General features: G+C 37.9%; 1 protein-coding gene across 1 annotated transcript in view; it reads right to left on the bottom strand.

The window, feature by feature from the left end:
* Smarca1 (SWI/SNF related, matrix associated, actin dependent regulator of chromatin, subfamily a, member 1) overlaps window positions 1-20,072 on the bottom strand; it is a 70,219-nt gene that overhangs the window by 19,180 nt on the left and 30,967 nt on the right. Inside the window, 4 exon segments of the mRNA XM_032889621.1 lie at window positions 747-869; window positions 9,364-9,477; window positions 9,735-9,845; window positions 18,054-18,173. Coding sequence (XP_032745512.1) covers window positions 747-869; window positions 9,364-9,477; window positions 9,735-9,845; window positions 18,054-18,173 — 468 coding nt within the window.

The following is a 20,072-nucleotide window of genomic DNA, read 5'->3' as shown; positions in this document are numbered from 1 at the left end:
TCTACAACTTCTTTATACATCACCTCAAGAATTAATCCTTCCTTTTTGAGAAAAACATTTCAAACTATCAGCTAACAATTACGGTGGACAATTTTCTACTACTGTGCCTTGAACATTGTTCCAAAAATTGTTCAAGAAATAAATTTAGCTGGCTAAGAGAATGTCATAAGTTCACATTTTGTGTATCTTACCAGAAATCATTTCAGAAGTGTGATAAAAAAAAAATTTTAAAGCAAAACTTACTTGAAAGCTTTAAGGTGGAAACTTTCCCTATTTAATTACATGATGATGACATTAAAATGCTTCAGGAATTTCTCATTATTGTATTTACAATCTTTCTTGGGAACTCTTAACTTCTTTCAAAAGGAATTTTTCATAAACAAAGAAAAATTAGTGTAGTACAGTTTCAGGGAACAAGTCAATCAAAAAAATTAATTTTTAGGTATATGTTGGAAATTATTATTTAAGAAAATTCAAATCTGGATTCACTAGCATTATTATAATTGGTAAAAGGCACATATTATTTTTTTATAATTGACACTTTTGTTTTTCCATGTATATTCAACCAATATTTATAGAGAGCATCTTCTACAAAGGGAATTTTCTAAAAAATAAAAATAAAGATATGTGGTAAAATGTGTGTTCATGGGTATGTCAGATCAGACAACTGTATACACTAAAAGTGGGTATTTATTCTTTTTTCTATTGATTGACTAAAAGTAGTTCAGCCACTTAAAAGAGTTTACTTGTGTAAGAAGTTTATCTTTCTCTTCACTCTCTTGTGGTGTAAGAGGTTCCGCTCCATCAATCTTTTTTTGCTCTTCTCTTTGAGCTATAGCTGGGTTGGGGAGCTCAGGATTCCTTGGGACCTAAGATCCAGAAAGAAATGAATAAATCTATGAGAAAAATTAATCAGAAAGAGTATACATAGACATATTAAACTGGAGAGTTTTCTCAACAGTAAACAGTAGAACCTCAGAGGCAGATGGCACAGTCTTCTCTACATGTCTACCACTATGGTTTTATCATAATTAAAATCATTCTTATATTTCATGGTATACTATTTGAGAATTGCAGTCCATTCCTAAATGAATGCCACATTGTAGTCTATGTATCATTATGCTGTATTATCATATCACATTGTGGAGAATAAATGCACATTTTGATATTTAGTGTCTAAACTGTATCTAAAGATGACAGCCAATATTCTGGTCATCTTAATTCATGAAAACAATAGAGTGCTTCTATTCCCTGACACAGGTTGTAAAGGCAGCATGTTTGCCATAAGAAAGGTTGTCCAGAGAGAGTGGCAACATACAGAAGGCTACAAAGCAATGAAGAATTTAAGAAGTGTGTGTAGAGGGAGTGTATGGTAGAGCACACCAACAGCTGTGCTGGAGCCGTCGTTCATGAGAGAAAACTGTGTACTGGCAGTGACCAATAAAGATAATAAGAGTGTTCTCTAAAGTAAAGAACTTCAAAACCACTAACAACTGCAAAGAACGCATGAACCGGAACCACTGGGCACAGAAGCTGAGATTCCTGAGGAATCCAGCAGTCATCTGCATCTCAGAATCAATCGTTGCTAAGAAGGCCTTAGTGCATCAGGGTGTGCATGTGGTCCAATGGAGTTCAGCAGCATTTGGACAGCACTCCTTGTATGGAAGGAGAAATCTGGTTTCCAGGCTTGAGGCCTCCTATCATTACCACAAACATCTGGAGACATGGCACAGCTCAATGATTTAAGACAGCAGGTACAGAACACGTGTAGTACATTTTATAGCATTCCATTAAACATGAAAAATGAAAAGCTTGGCAGTAAGTCTTCCACTGTTTGGAATGCACACATAATATAAATGACTCATTCCCTAGAAATGTCAAATAGACATACCACAAAAAAATTATAGCATTTATTACAGGACATTTTTCTCATTGTTGTACATATTTTATAGCATTTAAAACTGTATCATTATAACTTAAAGGTAAGCATTTCTAAAGTGTTATACCCAATAGTTCTTCGGACTAAAAACTTAACAAATAGATATTTAAAAATAAATACTGGATATTAAAAAGCCGATTCATTTGTAACCATCAGTACCAGATAATCAAATCAGTATGTGTTGATGATCTATTGTATGCTTACTACTAAAATAAGTACGGACTGATTTACTAGACACAATCCTTGCCCACAAGAAATTCCCAAACCTCCTGTGATTTTGACCTAGTTTCACCAGATGTGCTGGCACACGACTGTGATCTTAGCACTTGGAAACCAAAGTAGGAGGAGTGTAAGTTTGAGGCTAGCTTGGTCTGCCTTGTGAGTTCAAGAATAGCTGGGTTACATGACAAGAGCTTTCTCATAAAAAGAGAAAGGAGGGACTATGATAGTACACATCCACTTACCTTATCAGCTGGGAGGCTGAGGCAGGAGAATAGCTCATGAGTAAGACAGAGGGAGGGAGAGGAAAGAAGGAAGGGGAGAATAAAAGAGAAGGAGCAGTGGTAGGAAAGGAAGAGGTAAAAAAAAAGGAGAGGAAGAAGGGGAAGGAAAAGAAATGAAAGGACTAGACAGTGATTAAAATCCGAAAGTTCTAGGGAGGTGAGAAGCAAAGACTTTTCTAGACTGGCATACTATAAGTCAAAGCACGAAAGCAGAGATGCACAGGGATACATAGGAGTTATATCAGGCATGGATTATGCTGAGGAGTGTGAAACTCTGGGTTCTACTGCAAGCACTGGAAAAAGTGTTGGGACTAATATTGAGAAAGGAAAAGAAAAGCTAGGTACACGGACACCAAGGTCCAGTTATCAAAATACATTATTTGGCTACACTGATCAATAAGTCCAATGAGGACTTATGAACTCATTCTAGTTCAGACTTCCCCCTTTTCTCCCTAAAAACCACTCTGTCAGAGACACCTGCTGCTGTCTGCCAAATCCAGAAGCAGTGCCCTACACCATAACTTGTCCCCTCTGAGGGAAAATAAATCTCTTCTGTTCTGAGATTTGGGGTCTAGGTGTGGTCTGTGCTGACTCTGAGGCTCCTTCACTACCAGAGGCAGAGAACTGCTGAGACATTATAGCTCAGAAATGAAGTACAGTGACAAAAGAAACAGAAAAAGTATAAAGCAAACATGCTATGTAGAGGCTGATGCCATTCCGAATAGCTCAGCAAATAAAGGCAATCCCTGCAATCCAGATGGTGGTGGAAGGAAAGACCTGACTCCCACAAGTTGTCCTTTGACCTCCGGGGCCACACAGTGCTGTGGACTCTCTCCATCCCCTCAAAATAAATGAATGAATGAAAAGGAGCTAAATTCCATGAGAGAGTAAAAAAAAAGCTTATTGCTTAGGAGTTCGGCAAGATTTTATAGAAATATGGATTGCTAAATTCAATGTGGCAGCACAGAAAATGAGAGGAGTCGCCTGAAATCAGCTTCCCATAGTCTAACAGGCAGCCTACAATGACACATTACCAGAGCTCACAAAGTGTATGGAACCTTGTCCATTTGTCAAATGTTTATATCTGTCCCTAAAGAAATCTTCTGCAGGTAGAAACTGGAATGTCCGGAAGCTACGTGCAGCTTTAAATATGGCAAACCACTTTCACTCGTGCTCTTAGAGCCACTACAACTTCCAGGTGGCCTGGACATTTTTATTCCGCAGTTAAAATTTCAATTGTCACCCTCTTCCAATGATACGACTTTAGTGAACAAGTAAGTATATTAAATAGCAACCCCTTTAATTGTAGAGGGTAATAGAGGCTCAGAAGTTGACTCGCTTGCAGCAAGGTCAAAGCTTGGATAGAGATTAACCAAGCCCACCAGCCACAAAGTGATTTCAGTAAAGCAAACAACTGCTTCTCCTAGCCCCCAATGAAACCTTTTAACCGGAAATCTTACTGCCCACTCTACTGCTGTGGCCTCGGTGTACTGAATGTGGAAAGAAAGACAATAGAAAACAAAAATGCTAATAGCTAATAAGCAGGCTGTCGCAAATGTGTATAAACAACTGCTTCAGAACTAGCGAGCCCATTACCAGGTGTATGCCTTTTTCATCCCAGGACTGGAAGGCACAGGAGGGCAGAATTCTTTGAGTTTGAGGTTAGTGTGATTTACATAGAGAGTTCCAGGCAGAATTCTTTGAGTTTGAGGTTAGTGTGATTTACAGAGAGAGTTCCAGGCGAGCCAGCATTCATAGTGATACCCTGTCTCAGAATAAAACCATTGAGCCCATTACTACCCCTTTCTTCAATCACTGAAGGTTAACACTTTGGAGATTCAAAATAGACCATTAGCTACAGTATGCTCAGCTGTGGACAATGCCTGTTTCCTCTTACCCCATAGTCTAACCTGCAGTATGTACCATATGTGGCCAAGAAAAGCTTTGAATGCAGTCCAACACAAAACCATAAACTTATTTAAAACACAAGATTCTTTGCTTGTCTTTTAGAATTCAATTGTAAGGGTCCTGAGGGTGAACTGTGTAGATAACAGGGTCCTGCTGAAATGACAAAAAGATTGACACCCTGAATGATTATTACTACAAACATCAACAGGAGAATCTTGAGTTTTTGAGAACCTGTGTATAGAAAACATAAAGTAGCTCCACTACAGCAGCTTTCCTCACAGAAAAATAAATTATTGCTTCATTTATTTTATAGCTTTGATGAGTTTTCTAGATGTGGAGGGTAGAAATCAATATTAAGTAAACATTTATCTTTGAATGTTTTCTTTATGTTGTGTCTGTTTATGCTCAGCTGAGCACATGCCACAGTATGTGTAGGGGTGTCAGAGGACAACCTGAGAGAGTCACTTCTCTCCTCCCACCATGTGAGTTCCAGAGATTAAACTCAGGTCCTTAAGCTTGGCAACAAATTACCTTTACTGTCTGTGCCATCCCTCAAACTCAACCCTAGGTATTTCCTGAGAAGATAGATACATAATGTTATCTTTGAAGTTCTGTAGATGATTAACACACCATGTCTGTACTCTGAACCTAAACATGAGACCCTTCCAGTTAGCTAACCCACCCTAGCTCAGACCCATAGTTCTTGTGAGAGACAAAAAATGTGAACATCTGAAATGTGGTATTTATCTTCTAGATCCTCACCTAGGTATTCCTAGATAAGACTGGCAGCAAATCTTTAGACACACAGTGGCAGTCGAACGTGGAACTGAAGAGAGCACAAATTTAGGAAAAGAACAGCAAAGCAATGGTTCTCCTGTCATTGCCACCACCATGCCTACCACAACTGCAGCCCAAGGTTTCACCCCCATCTCTCATTTTCATATTTCAGCAGTCTTCTGGGTGGGTTTCCTAATAAATGTACTGTTCCTCATGTCACATGCACGGTGATAATTTGGAAATATAAATCAAGTGTCAATGAGATGGCTTAGCATGTAAGAGCTCTTGCCCCAGAAGTCTGGCGATGTGAGTTCAATTCCTGGATCCCATATGGTGAGAAGTGAGAAACGACTCCAGAATGTCACACTCTGACTTCCTGGGCACAGTATGCAAAGGAACACACATGCACACACACGCACAGGCTTGCACACACCGCATGCACACGCAATTTAAATAATTCTTCAAAATGTAAATCTGATCCACCTTTGCCACTTATATAAGTCCCACAACTCTGAGAAAAAGCTTACTATGCCTCAGTTCCTCGTTTGTAAAATAAAGACAGAGTTCCTGTAATGAGGATGCCAGGCTAATATTTACATAAAACTTGGAACTTTATGAAACACAAGGAAAGCTTAGATCACTACTGTTTCGCCATCCACTGACATCTCTGCTTTGAGGGCGTCTGAGTGGTTTCTTTCACTCTAAAGTTGAATTTCAGCCTCGTTGTGACCTATACGTATCTCCACCTCTGATCGCACTCTGCCTCTTCTTTCCAAATGTCCTGATCTCTTCTCTCCTACGCTTTACAGGCTCAATTCCATCACCTTCTAACTTGGCTTAAGTGACTCTTCCCTCGAGAGCATTGCCTCCATTTTTCGTACCACTTTGTACACCTATCAAACTGCCTGACAGCCACCCTTTGTAAGCACAGATAACACCACTGCATTATAGTATGTCTGGTAATGTCTGTCTCTGGCATTATAATCTAAATTATCAGAGCCTGCCATTCCTTTATTATTATTATTATTATTATTATTATTATTACTTCCATTATTACTACTGTAAGGGCTTTATTGCTTGAGTACATAGGTATGCTTATGGCACGAGGGTAGAGGCTATGAATTATATTTCTGTTGGATGATCTTGACAGTATTGTGTTACTCAGTGAGGTTTTTCTCTCAGAATCAGATGGAATTTAGTACACTTATCTTTTCAGTTCCCCTGAAGATGCCCACACACAGCAACTATTTCTTTAGTTAAACAGTAATGATCTTCAGGAAGGCTAGGAGTAAGTCCTTTAGACTTATCAATTCCCATGAGTAGATGACCCAGCACAACTAAAGAGCAGACTGAGTGGATGGAGTGTGGCCCTTCTCGGTCGGTTTGGAAATGTGCTGCCTCACTCAGGCACACGTCAACTTCATTCAAGTAGCATTACGGCAGCAAAGGGATTGTCAACAAGAACAGGTCTTTTCCAGGAGTGTGTCTGTGTCCCATCATGGCAGTAATCCAGCACCCAAGTTTGTTTATCACTTTCTCCCAAGAGCCTATGCCAGCACCTAACACAAAGCAGTGCTCAGTGAACAGGTGTTAAACAGAACCAGCCCCGCTTTTGCCCTTTGCCTTCTCTACCACTTTCTGTGAGGTGAGGGACATTAAACAGCAGAGTGCAAGAATGTGAACCGCATAGCATCTTGCCCCTCCACACTCATGCTTTTCCTCTCTCCTTCCACCCCTCCCTCTTCCTTTCTCTTAGCTCTTGCAGCTGTCCGTTCATTACGCCATCTTATAAGGTTTCTCCCCTCCTCCATGTCCTTCCAGCTGGCCACCACCCAAACAGTCATTCTGAGACGTTGCTCCTAACCACAAACTGTCTGTACTAAAAGGCACTGTTTACATTCTAGCTCAATCTGTAGCCAGAATGCAGTGGGCATTGGCAGTCTCACAGGGAACAAAATCACACTAGCTCCAAAGAAGGCACATAACTAGTTCCCTCGTCTGTAATGAAATTTGGTTGTTTTTTTATCGCTGCTACTTGACTACCAATTGCCCCACCTCCCAAATGACATGTCACACCACTAATAAACACAATCCTTATTTAGGACTACAGAAACAAATGGGGTTATATCATGTGCAGAAGTAGCCGAGAGTGTCTGGCTAGAAAGAACACAGTATTTAAAGTGTAATAAGTGGGTTTGAGACAGCAGGGCAACCTCATTAGCTCTGTGACCTTGTACAAAGAAACTGAACCTTGCTGCACTTCAGTTTCCTCACCAATTACAAGCAGACAATCAAACCCATATAATGAGGCTGCTAGGATCAAATGAAATATATGTTAAAGCACTGGGTAAATTATACAATGTTCTGCACAAATATTTCATTTATTACTCCAATTAATTCTCCTTTCAAGTCTTACTGATAACAGCTGATAAAAGAAACTGAAAATAATTTTATGCCGTGGATGGCTACAAACAGAGGTAAACTTCTATATGCCTGTTTACACTGGGGAATTAACTAGTTAATAACTAATAGTTTGCATTTTGCGTTTTGTCTTTACATTGTATTCACTTTCTTTGAAAGTGGTCTTGTGCACATGCATACTCTGAGCAGTCAAACATGCTTGATTTACTCTGCTACACTGTCATACAAATGATTCTTTCCTAATTTAACTACATTTCTCTAACAACATCATAACTGACCCAAACAAGATCTCATTGTCCTTGAACTCACTGTGTTAGTTTGAATACAACTCCTTGTTGGAGAAGGTGTCACTGTGGGCAAACGATCTGAGATCCTCATCCTAGCTTCCTGGAAGTCAGTCTTCCCCTAGCAGCTTTCTTTTTCTTTCTTTTTTTCTTTCTTTTCCCTTTCTTTTATCCTAACAGCTTTCAGATCAAGATGTAGAACTCTCAGTTCCTCCTGCACCATGCCTGTCTAGACACTGCCATGCTCCTGCCATTGATGATCCTCCTGCCTCAACTTCCCAAGTGCTAGAATTACATAAAGACATATACCATTAGACTTGGGTGTGTATATGTTTTTCTAAACCTTCACACATACAGAGGAAGGAAGACTTTTTTGCTCCAACTATAGAAAAATACTCTAAACATTCTAGAGGCCCACTCTAGTTTGAAAATACAAATTAATTTTCTAAATACATCTCTAGGTACATTCCAGCTACTAATCAAAATAATTTATCATAGTTCAAATTCTAATAAAGGTGGAACAAAAATTTTAAAATGTATTTTCCAATTCATAAACAGAAATTTTCTTAAGATTACAATTCTGCTGGTACTTTAAATTTTTCTTTACATTAGTGATTTCCATACCTTTGGTCCAACATCCCCCTGACTAAAATGTCAACTTTCACATACAGAAATAACCTTGTATTCTTAATCTTTCAAGGATATAGATATATCATTACAACCTCTAAATTTTATTTACTAAATAAAATTTGCATCTGTATATGCAAAAAGGAATTTTGAATTCTAAAGATCATTTTATTTTAAAATATATGAATCATTCTCATATGATTTGCTATCTTTGGCATCTAAGTGACCACTAATTACCAACAGAGCTTTTATTAACTTATGAGCAATAAACACAAAAATATTGTTTCTTAGTTCTATTAAAGGAAATCATCTAAAAATCATATCACATATCAAAATTCATTTCCAATCACATACTTGTTCTTTCTACATATTCTTTGACAATCTAAACACTAAAACTATTAAAATAACATTACAGATGTTACTGTTGAAATATTGGAGACCAATTGCCTTCACTGATGTCCCTTTTGAGTGATTTGAAGGTCCATTGCTAGTTCAAAACATTGTTATGTGCGCTTCTATTCTTTTATAGGAAATAGAGTGCATTGTCTATTTTAACCAGTGCTTGCTGTGTTGTTATATTTTATGATCTATTATTTAGCAATAATATAAGAAAATCAGGATAAGAAACCATGTTATAAGAGAATTCTACAACAGCAGTACACAATTTATTGAGACCAGAAGAAATGATTCAACAGTTAAGAGTATTTGATGCTTTTCCACGATCATTTCCCAACACCCACACAGTGGCTCACAGCCACCTGTAATTTTTGTTCTAGGGAATTTTAGACCCTCTCCTGGTCTGTGTGGATGCCATGCACACATATGTTGCACAGACAAACATGTAGGCAAAACACTCATAACAAATAATTTTAAAATATTATAACACACTCATTTAAAAAACTACCTTGTAACCTATAGTCTTCCGATAATAAAGAATTTCCTTTTCCAGGAGCTCAAATAAGCGTGGTGGAAAAAATTGAAAATCTTGAACATTTGGCTGTTTTGGAGGCCGAGGAGCCTGTGAGAGAAAAATATATCACATACAATTACATACGTACATATTTGCTTTCATTAGGCACAACTAATATAAGTCACCCTACTGATTCTAGTTTACATTTGGAAAATTAAATATAATAGAATCCATTCATATATGCTTCCCATCAAGTTTTTGCTGTGCTGTTATATTTTAGGAAGTGATAAGAAAATTTGAATCACAAACCATGTTGTAAGAAGATTCTACAACAGCACATAAGAAGTGTCCCTGTCCAGATATACCTTTGGGATCTTCGGCTCGCTGACACGTAAAGCCTCTCTGAAGTAGGCATCCACTGCGTAGTTGGCTTTGCGTTCTCGTTTAGGAGGTTCAATCCATTCCACCGTACCAAGCTACACACAACAAGCAAGAACAAGAGGTTTAATTACTGCAAACTATTTCCTCAGCAGTACATGCAATAAGGCAGTAATTAAAAGCAATTAAAACCTGCTTCATAAGTCCTACTTCTACCTGCAAAGTTCCACCACACTGCTGTAAATCAAGTTTAAGAAAAAAGACATTTTGTGTTATTGTTGTTGTTTTGCAATTTTTAAAATAATTTTTAAATTATTTGAGAATAATCTGCATAATCTGATTAACATCTAATGCCAATTTAAGTAAATAAGTAGTAACTCTCATAAAAAGAAAAGTAATATTGATTCTGGTAACTTTAAACATACAATAGGTCAAACGAGAACATGACCTGAAGAAGCATGACAGTCACATCTTCAAATCAAGAAAACGTAATCAAAAGGAACAATCGTGAAAGGTAAGCTGGGGCTGGAGGGATGACTCAGTGGTTAAGAGCACTGACTGCTCTTCCAGAGGTCCTGAGTGAGTTCAATTCCCAGCAACCACATGGTGGCTCACAACCATCTGTAAAGCGATCAGATGCCTTCTTCTGGTGTGTCTGAAGACAGCTACAGTGTGCTCGCATAAATAAATTAATAAAAAAAAAAAAAGGTAAGCTGGAATGGAGTGAGAAAAGTCACTGAATCAGAAAGATTCAGATCTGAATCTGAATCCTAGCATTTCACTGGTCAGACACCTTTAAGGATTATTTCTGCTTTTCATGAAATGAGAATACTTAATACTTACCTGTAGGATTAAATATCACCACAAAGGATCTGGGAATCTAGCTCAGTAGTACCGCGTATGGGTAACTTGTGCAAGGTTTTAGATTGGAGCCACAACACCAAAACAGTAACCTCAACAGTTAAATATAAGATATTATTACACATGAGAATTAGTATTACCATTGACTTGTAGCATTACAAAACCTACCCCATTGTCAGCTACAAAATGCATTGTAATAGTCAACAAACAAAACTGACAACACAAAGTTCTGGAGTCCAAGGGAAATTTTTCTCATTCCTATTTATCTCAATTTCATAGTGTTTAGCCTAGTGACTTTGGGGCCTTTAAAAGGCCATTTGTGTATCATTAATGGTCCTATCTCTTACCTTAAGGTTGATTTCAATATGGCATCCCAGGCGAAAGTGGATGATGGCAAGGCTGCCTGTGACTCAGTAGAACAATTGCTTATCATGCACAAGGCCCTTGGTTCAATCCCAAAACCACTTTAAGAAAACTACGAGAATAAACTAAGGATAATGAGGGTGGTTATGGATCTACAAGTTCCCACACGCCCAGAGAAGTAAATCCCAAAGTTAGAGCGGATAAGTCAAAGTCTGTGTAATAACAAAGAATAGATTTTTTGTTGATTCCTAAGATTCAAACCAGTGTGCAAACTCACAAGAAACAACACCATTATGCGATGGAATTTAACACAGCTGGGGCTGTAGCTCAGTGGTAGACTGTTTTCCTAGAACACACAAGGGCAAGATGACAAACAGTGAAAGGATCTACCCTGAGAGAGGAGGGGATCCCAGCACTTCAGAATTAAAACACAAGCTGCCATCTGTTGGAGAAACTGTAAATGAGATTTCTTTTCTCATCCTATTTATTTATTTGTGTGTGTGCACATGTGTGTATGTGTGCATGCATGTTCATGCCATGTCGCACCTGCGAAGATCAGAGAACAACTTTTAGGAATCGGTTCTCTCCACCATACGGATTCCAAGGACTGAACTCGGGTTGTCAGGCTTTCCCTGAGCCATCTTGCTCACCCTATAAAGTGAGATTTCTTAATTACAAGAAAGGTTAGAGTAAATGGCCTTTAATGTTTTCTAACTCTAGAAGGTTATAAGAAATTATAATGTGGTGCCTAAATAAAATAATATGCACATTTAGGGCTAGAGATGTATGTCAGTGGTAGAGAACATGCCTAGCATGTAAGAATCCCACGGTTCAACACCAAACAAAGGAAGAAAAGAACAGTGGAAGAGAGGGAGGGAGGGAAGGAATAAGGTAAAGAAGGAGATGAATTGTGGCTTTTTTACCAGATGAGTTCATGTATTAGGTGACAGTAACGGGGGGAAAGATTTTATAAATAGCTCAGGAGATGGCAACAGAGGATTCCCCAGAGGAAGCTGGCTTTAGTGAGCCCAATCAGTGAACTATGACTTCAAGTGACAAACCCTGCCTCAATATATAAGCCATCATATATCAACCTCTGACCTCCATACACATGTGAACATACATGTACACCAACATTAATGTGAACACATATATACACATATACATGCTTACAAAAAGATTTTATAAATAACATATTTGAACTTTTCAAAAGTAAAACTTTATTCTTGAAACTAACTTTATAAGAGTAATGTATTTGGCCATCCAATCAGTGTTTGTTTGAAAGTCTGGATGTTAAAATTTGAAATAAATGTTAAAGGCCAGTTCTTGAACTTTCAAAAACAGAATAAATTATACTGAATTGGTTTGTTTTAGATGAAAGCATATTAATACTAACATATTCAAGTCAATTTATAGAGGAATAATGTCAGCTACCATGATTTAATTTACTAGGCATGCTAGTAAAATAATGTAACTGATTCAACAAATCATATATGCAAGTCTACCTTAACATATACTTTCTAAGATTTATAAACAATATACCTTTGGATTTTCAGTTCTCCTCAGAAACAAGGTCAACTTAATTTATGATCCTATCTAGAAAACATGAATGCACAGAAATAAAATGTAATCTCAAATGAGAATACTCAAAAAAAATCCTTACATTTGGCTATTACTGTATGCTAGACATTCAATTATAAAAATCATCATTATTATTAAAATATATCTTATCTGGGGATGAAGAGATGGCTCAGCATTTAAGAACACTGACTATTCTTCCAAGGAAACCGGGTTCAATTCCCAGCAACCACATGACAGCTCACAATTGTCTGTGACTCCAGTTCCAGGGGATCTGACACCCTCACATAGACGTACATGCTGGCAGAACACCAATATACATAAAATAAAAATAAATAAATTATAATATATATCTTATCTGTAAATTATGATGTTTGCTAGAAATCAAAGCATGGAAAAGCCTATTATATTATATATACACAAGTGTTTTACTAACACTAACCTAATCTACTTCAGTAATACAGCATGTGCTGAGCATGAAGGGACCTAGGACTAGAAAAAAGAAGTTCCAATGATGTTTAGGTTCTACTGATATTTTTTTCTACTTTATAAAACAGTCTTAGTACCAATAAGCCATAAGAATAATTGGAGAATAAATAAAAGTCATATCATATAATTAGATCTAAAACACATATTAGGCAGGCAATTTCCACCCTGTGCAGAAAGGCCATCACCTCCATCTAAGCAGGAAAAAGCACAAAGCAGTCTGAGTTAAAATTGCAAATAAAGCAGACAAATATAAGTCAAAACCAAAACCTATCAGAGGCAGACCACAGCAAAAAAAACGTCAGTATAGTAGGTGCAATGTAATTTTAAATGGTTCAGCTCTCATTTTTCAGTAAAACCAAGCTCTAAAGCGGAGTTTTTCTTTAATAAAACATCATTTCTATCAGTTCAAAACTATGTTTTATGGACCAATTTTAGCTAAAACAACAATAAAAACTATTGTACATCAAAAATAAACAGACGTGAATCTAGAGTGATATAAATAAACAAGGACAGAAATAATTGACAGAAAAGAGGTAGTTTCTTCTTACAGAAATTCCCAAGTAGGAAATATAGATGGAATGAGAAAATTGCCCTCAGGCAAACATCAAGACAATAATTCTCCCAACAGATGCTAAGATCATTGCCTACAAACTTGAAAACTTCCTTAGCAAGATAGTTACCAATTACAAAAGAAAAAATACTAAATTCATAGGAAAGAAACTCAGCAGGTAAGTGAAGAAGGTTAACATCACCCTTAAAATGCTGGTTTATATCACTTATATTGATATATGATAATATATACAGGGCCCAACAACCCTTCTGGAATATTCTTGCCAAAAATACATAATCTCAGTAAGCACATGAAAAATGGTCCAAACAACACAAAGTGAGAGACAAGTTACAAATAACTGATGAATGATTTTCCAAAGCTTCCAGATCATGAAAGAGAAACAAAAACTGGAGAACTCTCACAGAGTAGGAGCGACTAGGAACATACACAGGAAAAAAATGCTGCAACATCAGGCAAGAGAATTCCTCTTTTGAGTTGTTGGTCACAGGGGCCCAAGAGACTCCCAAAAGATTTCAGAGTGTTGCTATTACCCTTGGCCGCTCCCTGGAAGTAAAAGAAAAGTCCCTATTGCTGAAGATACCATAGATTTCAGACACACAGGTCCCTTATGTGAAACTGGCTTGAATGCCTCCTCCTTGAGAACTACGCCTCCTTGAGGACTAGTTTTCTTCAAGGTACCAGAAGGTGCCATGCAAACTTCCAAAAGAGGGAAGCAACTAACAGTCCTACATAGTGATGGTACTTGTAAACCACAATGATGACCAGCAGGGCACAATAACTCTGAGGGTGTTGGAAGCAACCAACAGCTCTTTCATGTGTTGACTTAAAACACACTCAAGAGGAGGGAAATCATGCCTGGTATTAGAAACCCAGCCAACTACCCAGGGCTGGTGAGGCCATTGATATTTGCAGAGAACCTACAACCACCACTTTACTAAATCAGCATAAGTCCTAACTGCATTCTGTATTAATCCTTATACCCACAAATACAATGTAGCTATCACCCTATATTGAAGTTTTTTTTGTTTTTTTTTTTAACCACAGAGATCACCCTGCAGTGTTGTGGATCCCAGTTCCAACTGATACATCAATAATACACTCTGAGCACCTGAGGCTCAGGGATCACTTCAGAAGCGGAAGTGTGGTGGTTTGAATATTCTTGGCCCATAGGAAGTGGCACTATTAGGAGGTGTGGCCTTGTTGGAATAGGTGTGGCTTGTTGAAATAAGTGTGGTCCTGTTGGAGGAAGTGTGTCACTGTGTAGGAGGGCTTTGAGGGATCCTAGTGTTCAAGCTCCACCCACTGCTAAAGAGAGAGCTTGCTGTCTGCCTGTAGAAGCAAGTCTCTTTCTGACTGCCTTGGGATCATAATGTGGAACTCTCAGCTTCTCTTCCAGTGCCATGTCTGCCTAGACACTGCCTTGCTTCCTGCCTTGATGATAATGGACTGAACCTCCGAACCTGTAAGCCAGCACCAAATTGTCCTTTATAAGAGTTGCTTTGGTCATGGTGTCTCTTCACAACAATAAAAACCCTAAGACTGAAAAATAAAAATTTCTAAGAGCCAGAGGAAGAGAAAGTTTGCTGTGAGGTTATGTCTCCTAGAAATGTCTAAGAAGCTACATACCCATGAAGTTTCACTAGCGTGAATGCCTAAATACAAGCTGAAAGGGGCAACACTGATAGGCATGCTAATGTAGACAGGAGGGACACTCATGTGTCCTAAACCCTACACAATGAACTACAAGTAACAAAGGAATGCTGACGGCAGGAGGAATAGTCTTCCTCAGACAAGAGCACATGGGTTGGTTTTACAATACCAAAAAATCAGCCTTAAAAACGTACATACAAGTAACATTATAGGGACTGAACAGGTTGTATTTATTTATTTAAGAAGTTAATTTTAAAGAGAACAAGGTAGGGTTGATTGGGAGATAAATGGGGAAGGGGAAATGATATAATTATGTTATAATCTCAAAAATTACAGAATAAAATAAGGGAAAATTACTATATACCTGTTAGAAAGGTAAAAACCCGGTATTTTGACAGCACCAAAATCCAGGCAAAGATATGGACTGAGTTTTGATTTGCTGCTTGGAGAATGTGAAGTGACATAGCCACTTTGGAAGAATTAGATTTCATTAGATTTATAAATTTAAACCTACTTTTGTCATAGGACTCAACAAGCATGTTTCCTTATAGTCCCAAAGGAATCAAAATCATTTTATTAAGACATCCTACATTCAGATGTGTACAGTAGATTTATTCAAAACCACCAGAACTTGGAAAGAATCACGATGTCCCTTAGTAGGTGAATGAATAAATAAACAGCAATACATTCCGAATGTGGAATCTCGGTGCTAAAAAGAAATTGGGCCATTGACCCATGAAGAAAGACAAAGGAAAATGAACCATATATTACTAAATGAAGGAAGTCAACCTAAAAAAGGCTTCATTTAATGGTATGACATTCCGAAGAATGCAAAACTAAAGAAACAATAAAAAAAAAAAAAAAAGATGAGCCAAGAGAGAAAAAAAAGTAGGAATGAGTAAAGCTCAAAGGATTTTAAATGCAGTGAAAATTCTTAATAATATTATAATAGTAGATTCCTATACATTAGTTAAAAGCCATAGAACACACCACCCTGAGAGAGAGAGAACCCCGTTTTAAATGATGTATTTAGGGTGACAATGTGTTAATGTATGTTCATAATTGTAACACATGTACGACTTTGGCATAGGATGCTGATTGTAGAGTGGGCGATGTATGTCAAAGACAAGGTGTGTAAGTTCTTTCCATTTGATTTTGTTAGGAACTTAAAAAAGTCTAGTTTGGTTTTGGTCCTCTTTTGGTTTGGTCTGGGTTTTGGGGACAGGGCATCTTTACTGTGCAGCCTTGGCTGCTTTGGAACTCACTATGTAGACCAAACCAGCCTCACAGAATTTGCCTCTGCCCCCTCTGCTTCTTGGCTTCTCTGCTTCTCTGCCCCTCTGCCCCTCTGCCCCCTCCCCTCTGTGCCCCTCTGCCTCTCTGCCCTTCTGCCCCTCTGCCCCTCTGCCCCCTCTGCCCCCCTGCCCCTCTGCCCCTCTGCCCCCTCTGCCCCCTCTGCCCCCTCTGCCCCTCTGCCCTCTGCCCCTCTGCCCCTCTGCCCCTCTGCCCCGCTGCCCGCTGCCCCTCTGCCCCAGCCCTTGTCCATGGCCCCACTGCCCTTTAAGGTCTGTCGCTGCCTCATGCTGAGATTAAAGGAGTACCACCACACCCTGTTAGTCATGTTTGTTTGTTTGTTGAATGACAAAGACTGATAGTAATTTGTTAATATTTCAATAATTAAGGTGACATATATAAACATTAAGCTCTGTAGTATTTTTTGTGAGCTGACAAAAGCATTTATTGTTGTCTTTTTCCTGACAGTGGATGCAATACGGTCAACTGCTTCAAGCTCCTACTACCTTGATACCCCTCCCATGATGTACTTACTGAACCCTGCACTGTATACCCAAAATAAACAATCGTCCCTTCTTTAAGTTTCATTTACAACATTTTATTATTCAAATTAGCTCTGTGTGTGTGTGTGTGTGTGTGTGTGTGTGTGTGTGTGTGTGTGTGTGTGTGTGTGTGTGTGTGTAGGCAAGCACACAGATGACAGGTGTGACAGATCTTCTGGAGCTGGAGTTCTAAAAGATTATGAGTCACCTCATATGGATGATGTGAACTGAACTCAGGTTCTTTGAAAGAGCATGCTTGTTTCTAACTGTTCAGTCATCTCTCCAGCCCCGTGTAAGTTGCTTTTGTTTTTTGGTTTGTTTTTTTTTTTTTTTTTAATCATTCCAACAGGATAAGCAACTAAGACGCTTGCTTGTAGGCACAGTGCTGATTACTTTACAAATACTAACTCACTTCCTATGAAAGTCACTCTGTCTACCTACTAGAATCTGCCTTTCCTCCATGAGAAAGCTAAGTACCCACAGCTATTACCTAGTGATGGAGATGAGGTTTCAGCTTGAGATCCGGGTCTAAGGCACACACTCCTGTATTCCCTTTCACTAACAAAAGCAGTAGTGCGGCTTGAGCTTTCCCATCTAAACAAAACCATCTGAAATCCAAAAGTGCTCCCAAATTCCAAATTTTAAAGAAATTTCTGGAATAGTTCAGACTTCAAATTGTCAGAGTAGTAATATCGCTGATAATATTCCAAAAACAAGACAAAACTAAAACCAAACAAAACAAACAAACTAAAACCAACCAAAACATGAAATGCTTTAGATCCAAAACTTGAAACAAGACTATTCCACTGACAGTGACAACAGCAAACATAACTATCATCATTTTAAAGCAAATATATTAAAGCTAACCCTTGCGTTACATAAGTGCCTGTGTTATTTCAATAGATTTAACAAGGAAAAATGAAAACTTGACAGCTTAATGGCTGAAAGTATTAAGTTACCTTCTGTTTTTCTCTATAATCTTCTCCTTCAAACTTGTACAAACTTTGTTCAAGGTCCATTCTAAAATTTCTTAGAGATGACTCTCCCATTTTCTGCATGCGTTCATTCATCTCTGCAGTCTAAAGTTGAATATATTGAAATGAGAAAATTATCAGTGAATCAACTTACAAAATGTGAATTTTCTATTTTTCTGGAATTCAGTTTGACATGAATTATCTACTCTGCTAAGTTGCAAGGGAAGAACGAAATACTAGAGCTGGAGAGATGTCCCAGCAGTTTAAGCACTTGTGACTCTTGTACAGAGAGGCTCAAGTTCAATTCCTCGCACCACATGGTGGCTCACTCATAACTCCGATCCAAGTCTATTTAACACTCTCTTCTGTCCTCCAGGTACACCAACCATGCATGTCGTGTGCAGGCATTTATGCAGGAAAATTCTCATACATGTAAAATAAATAAAATAAGATAAAATAAAAATTCTAAAAATAATGCACAACTGAGCGAGAGGAGGGGGAAGAACACAAGAGAGAACATATTTTTCCTGACATTATGGTAAAATGTGTGGTAGAGTACTTACATATAACATGCAAGGCCCTACGTTCTATCTCCAGTCACACACACACATACACACACACACACACACACACACACACACACACATCTAAAATTTTAATTTCTCTCAAGTATTTGAAAAACATCAAATGTTTCATTCCCAAATATTTTCATTCAGGGCTTCTTTACAGGACATTTATCCCTAAAAATGTATCTATATTATAATTTCCTTTGTATAATTTTAATGAGAGGAATTGCTAGTACTTCCATAAAGGTAAAGTTAAACTATGAGACGTTTGCATATTGATATAAAACATAGTAACACAAGATTGTTCTATGACCTTTAAAACAAAAGCAGTTTGAGCATCAAGTTGAATCTTTGCAGGATATATTTTTACTACATTTTTCATAGTTTGTTTTTATTTCCTAAATGTTATAAACTGCCAGTTTGGTCCCCACTGCAATGGTATTGAATTGGCAGAATATCAAAGAGATGTTTATTATGTCTTTAAGAGAGATTAAGGATTTTCCCTCAGAAGTAAGTTAGGTCTCAGAGGCCTGCTCTCTAGCTCTAGTGTGGCTGGATTAATTACTATGACAATGGGTTGTTACAAAATCGGAAAATCTTCTCCTGCACTTCTCTTACTTCCTCTCTCTTGTGCACACATGTTCCCACCACATAATGCTATCCTTCACAAGGCCCCCACTGGAAGCCAAAGCTGGCACCAGGTTCTTGTACTTCCAAACATCTTTTTCCCCTACAAAATAGTCAGCCTCTGGTATTTTGTTGTAGAATGATCAAAAGAACCGAGACAGTCCTGAACATGTTTAAAATAGGCATAGATATGCAATCCACAAAACCTATCCAATGATTAAGTCAAAAGGCAAACAACCCAGGTTTTTTTACCAAGTAAATTGGGGGAAAATACACAGAGAGTTATCTTATGTACAATCTACGTGCACTTTTTTAAAAAAGAAAATATTTCTGTAAGGACAACTAACTAGCTATGAACCACCTAAAACTTTGAGTAGTTACTGGATATTAAATATCTGATGTTATTAAAAATACTGAGGTAGCTTCAGGTGAGACAAAGCTGTAATGATTTTTTTTTTTAAGTATAAAGTGCGATAAGCCCAGGGAAAATCATTAGAGCATTCAGTTTCCCTTCTCTTCTGTTTGAAACTAGGCATCATTTGTGGAATGGCCACATTAGACATAAAACTGCAATATGGTAAAACTAGGTAGGGTGATTTGATAAAGAATGATTTAATGTGTCACACTGTTTGCAAAATGCTTTCTATTGTATTGTGTGTAATACAGTGTAAAAAACAATCACGCAACGAAGCCCATCCATGTGTGATTAAGTCCAGGATGCAATGGGTATTTTCAAAAGGACATAAGGTCACTTGACTTTAAATGCTAGTGTGACTGGCCTTAAAATAGGAATTAAAACAAAGTAAAGTAG

This window comes from Rattus rattus, chromosome X (assembly GCF_011064425.1).
Source record: "Rattus rattus isolate New Zealand chromosome X, Rrattus_CSIRO_v1, whole genome shotgun sequence".
NCBI lineage: Eukaryota > Metazoa > Chordata > Mammalia > Rodentia > Muridae > Rattus > Rattus rattus.
This window is presented reverse-complemented; position numbering and strand designations above follow the sequence as displayed.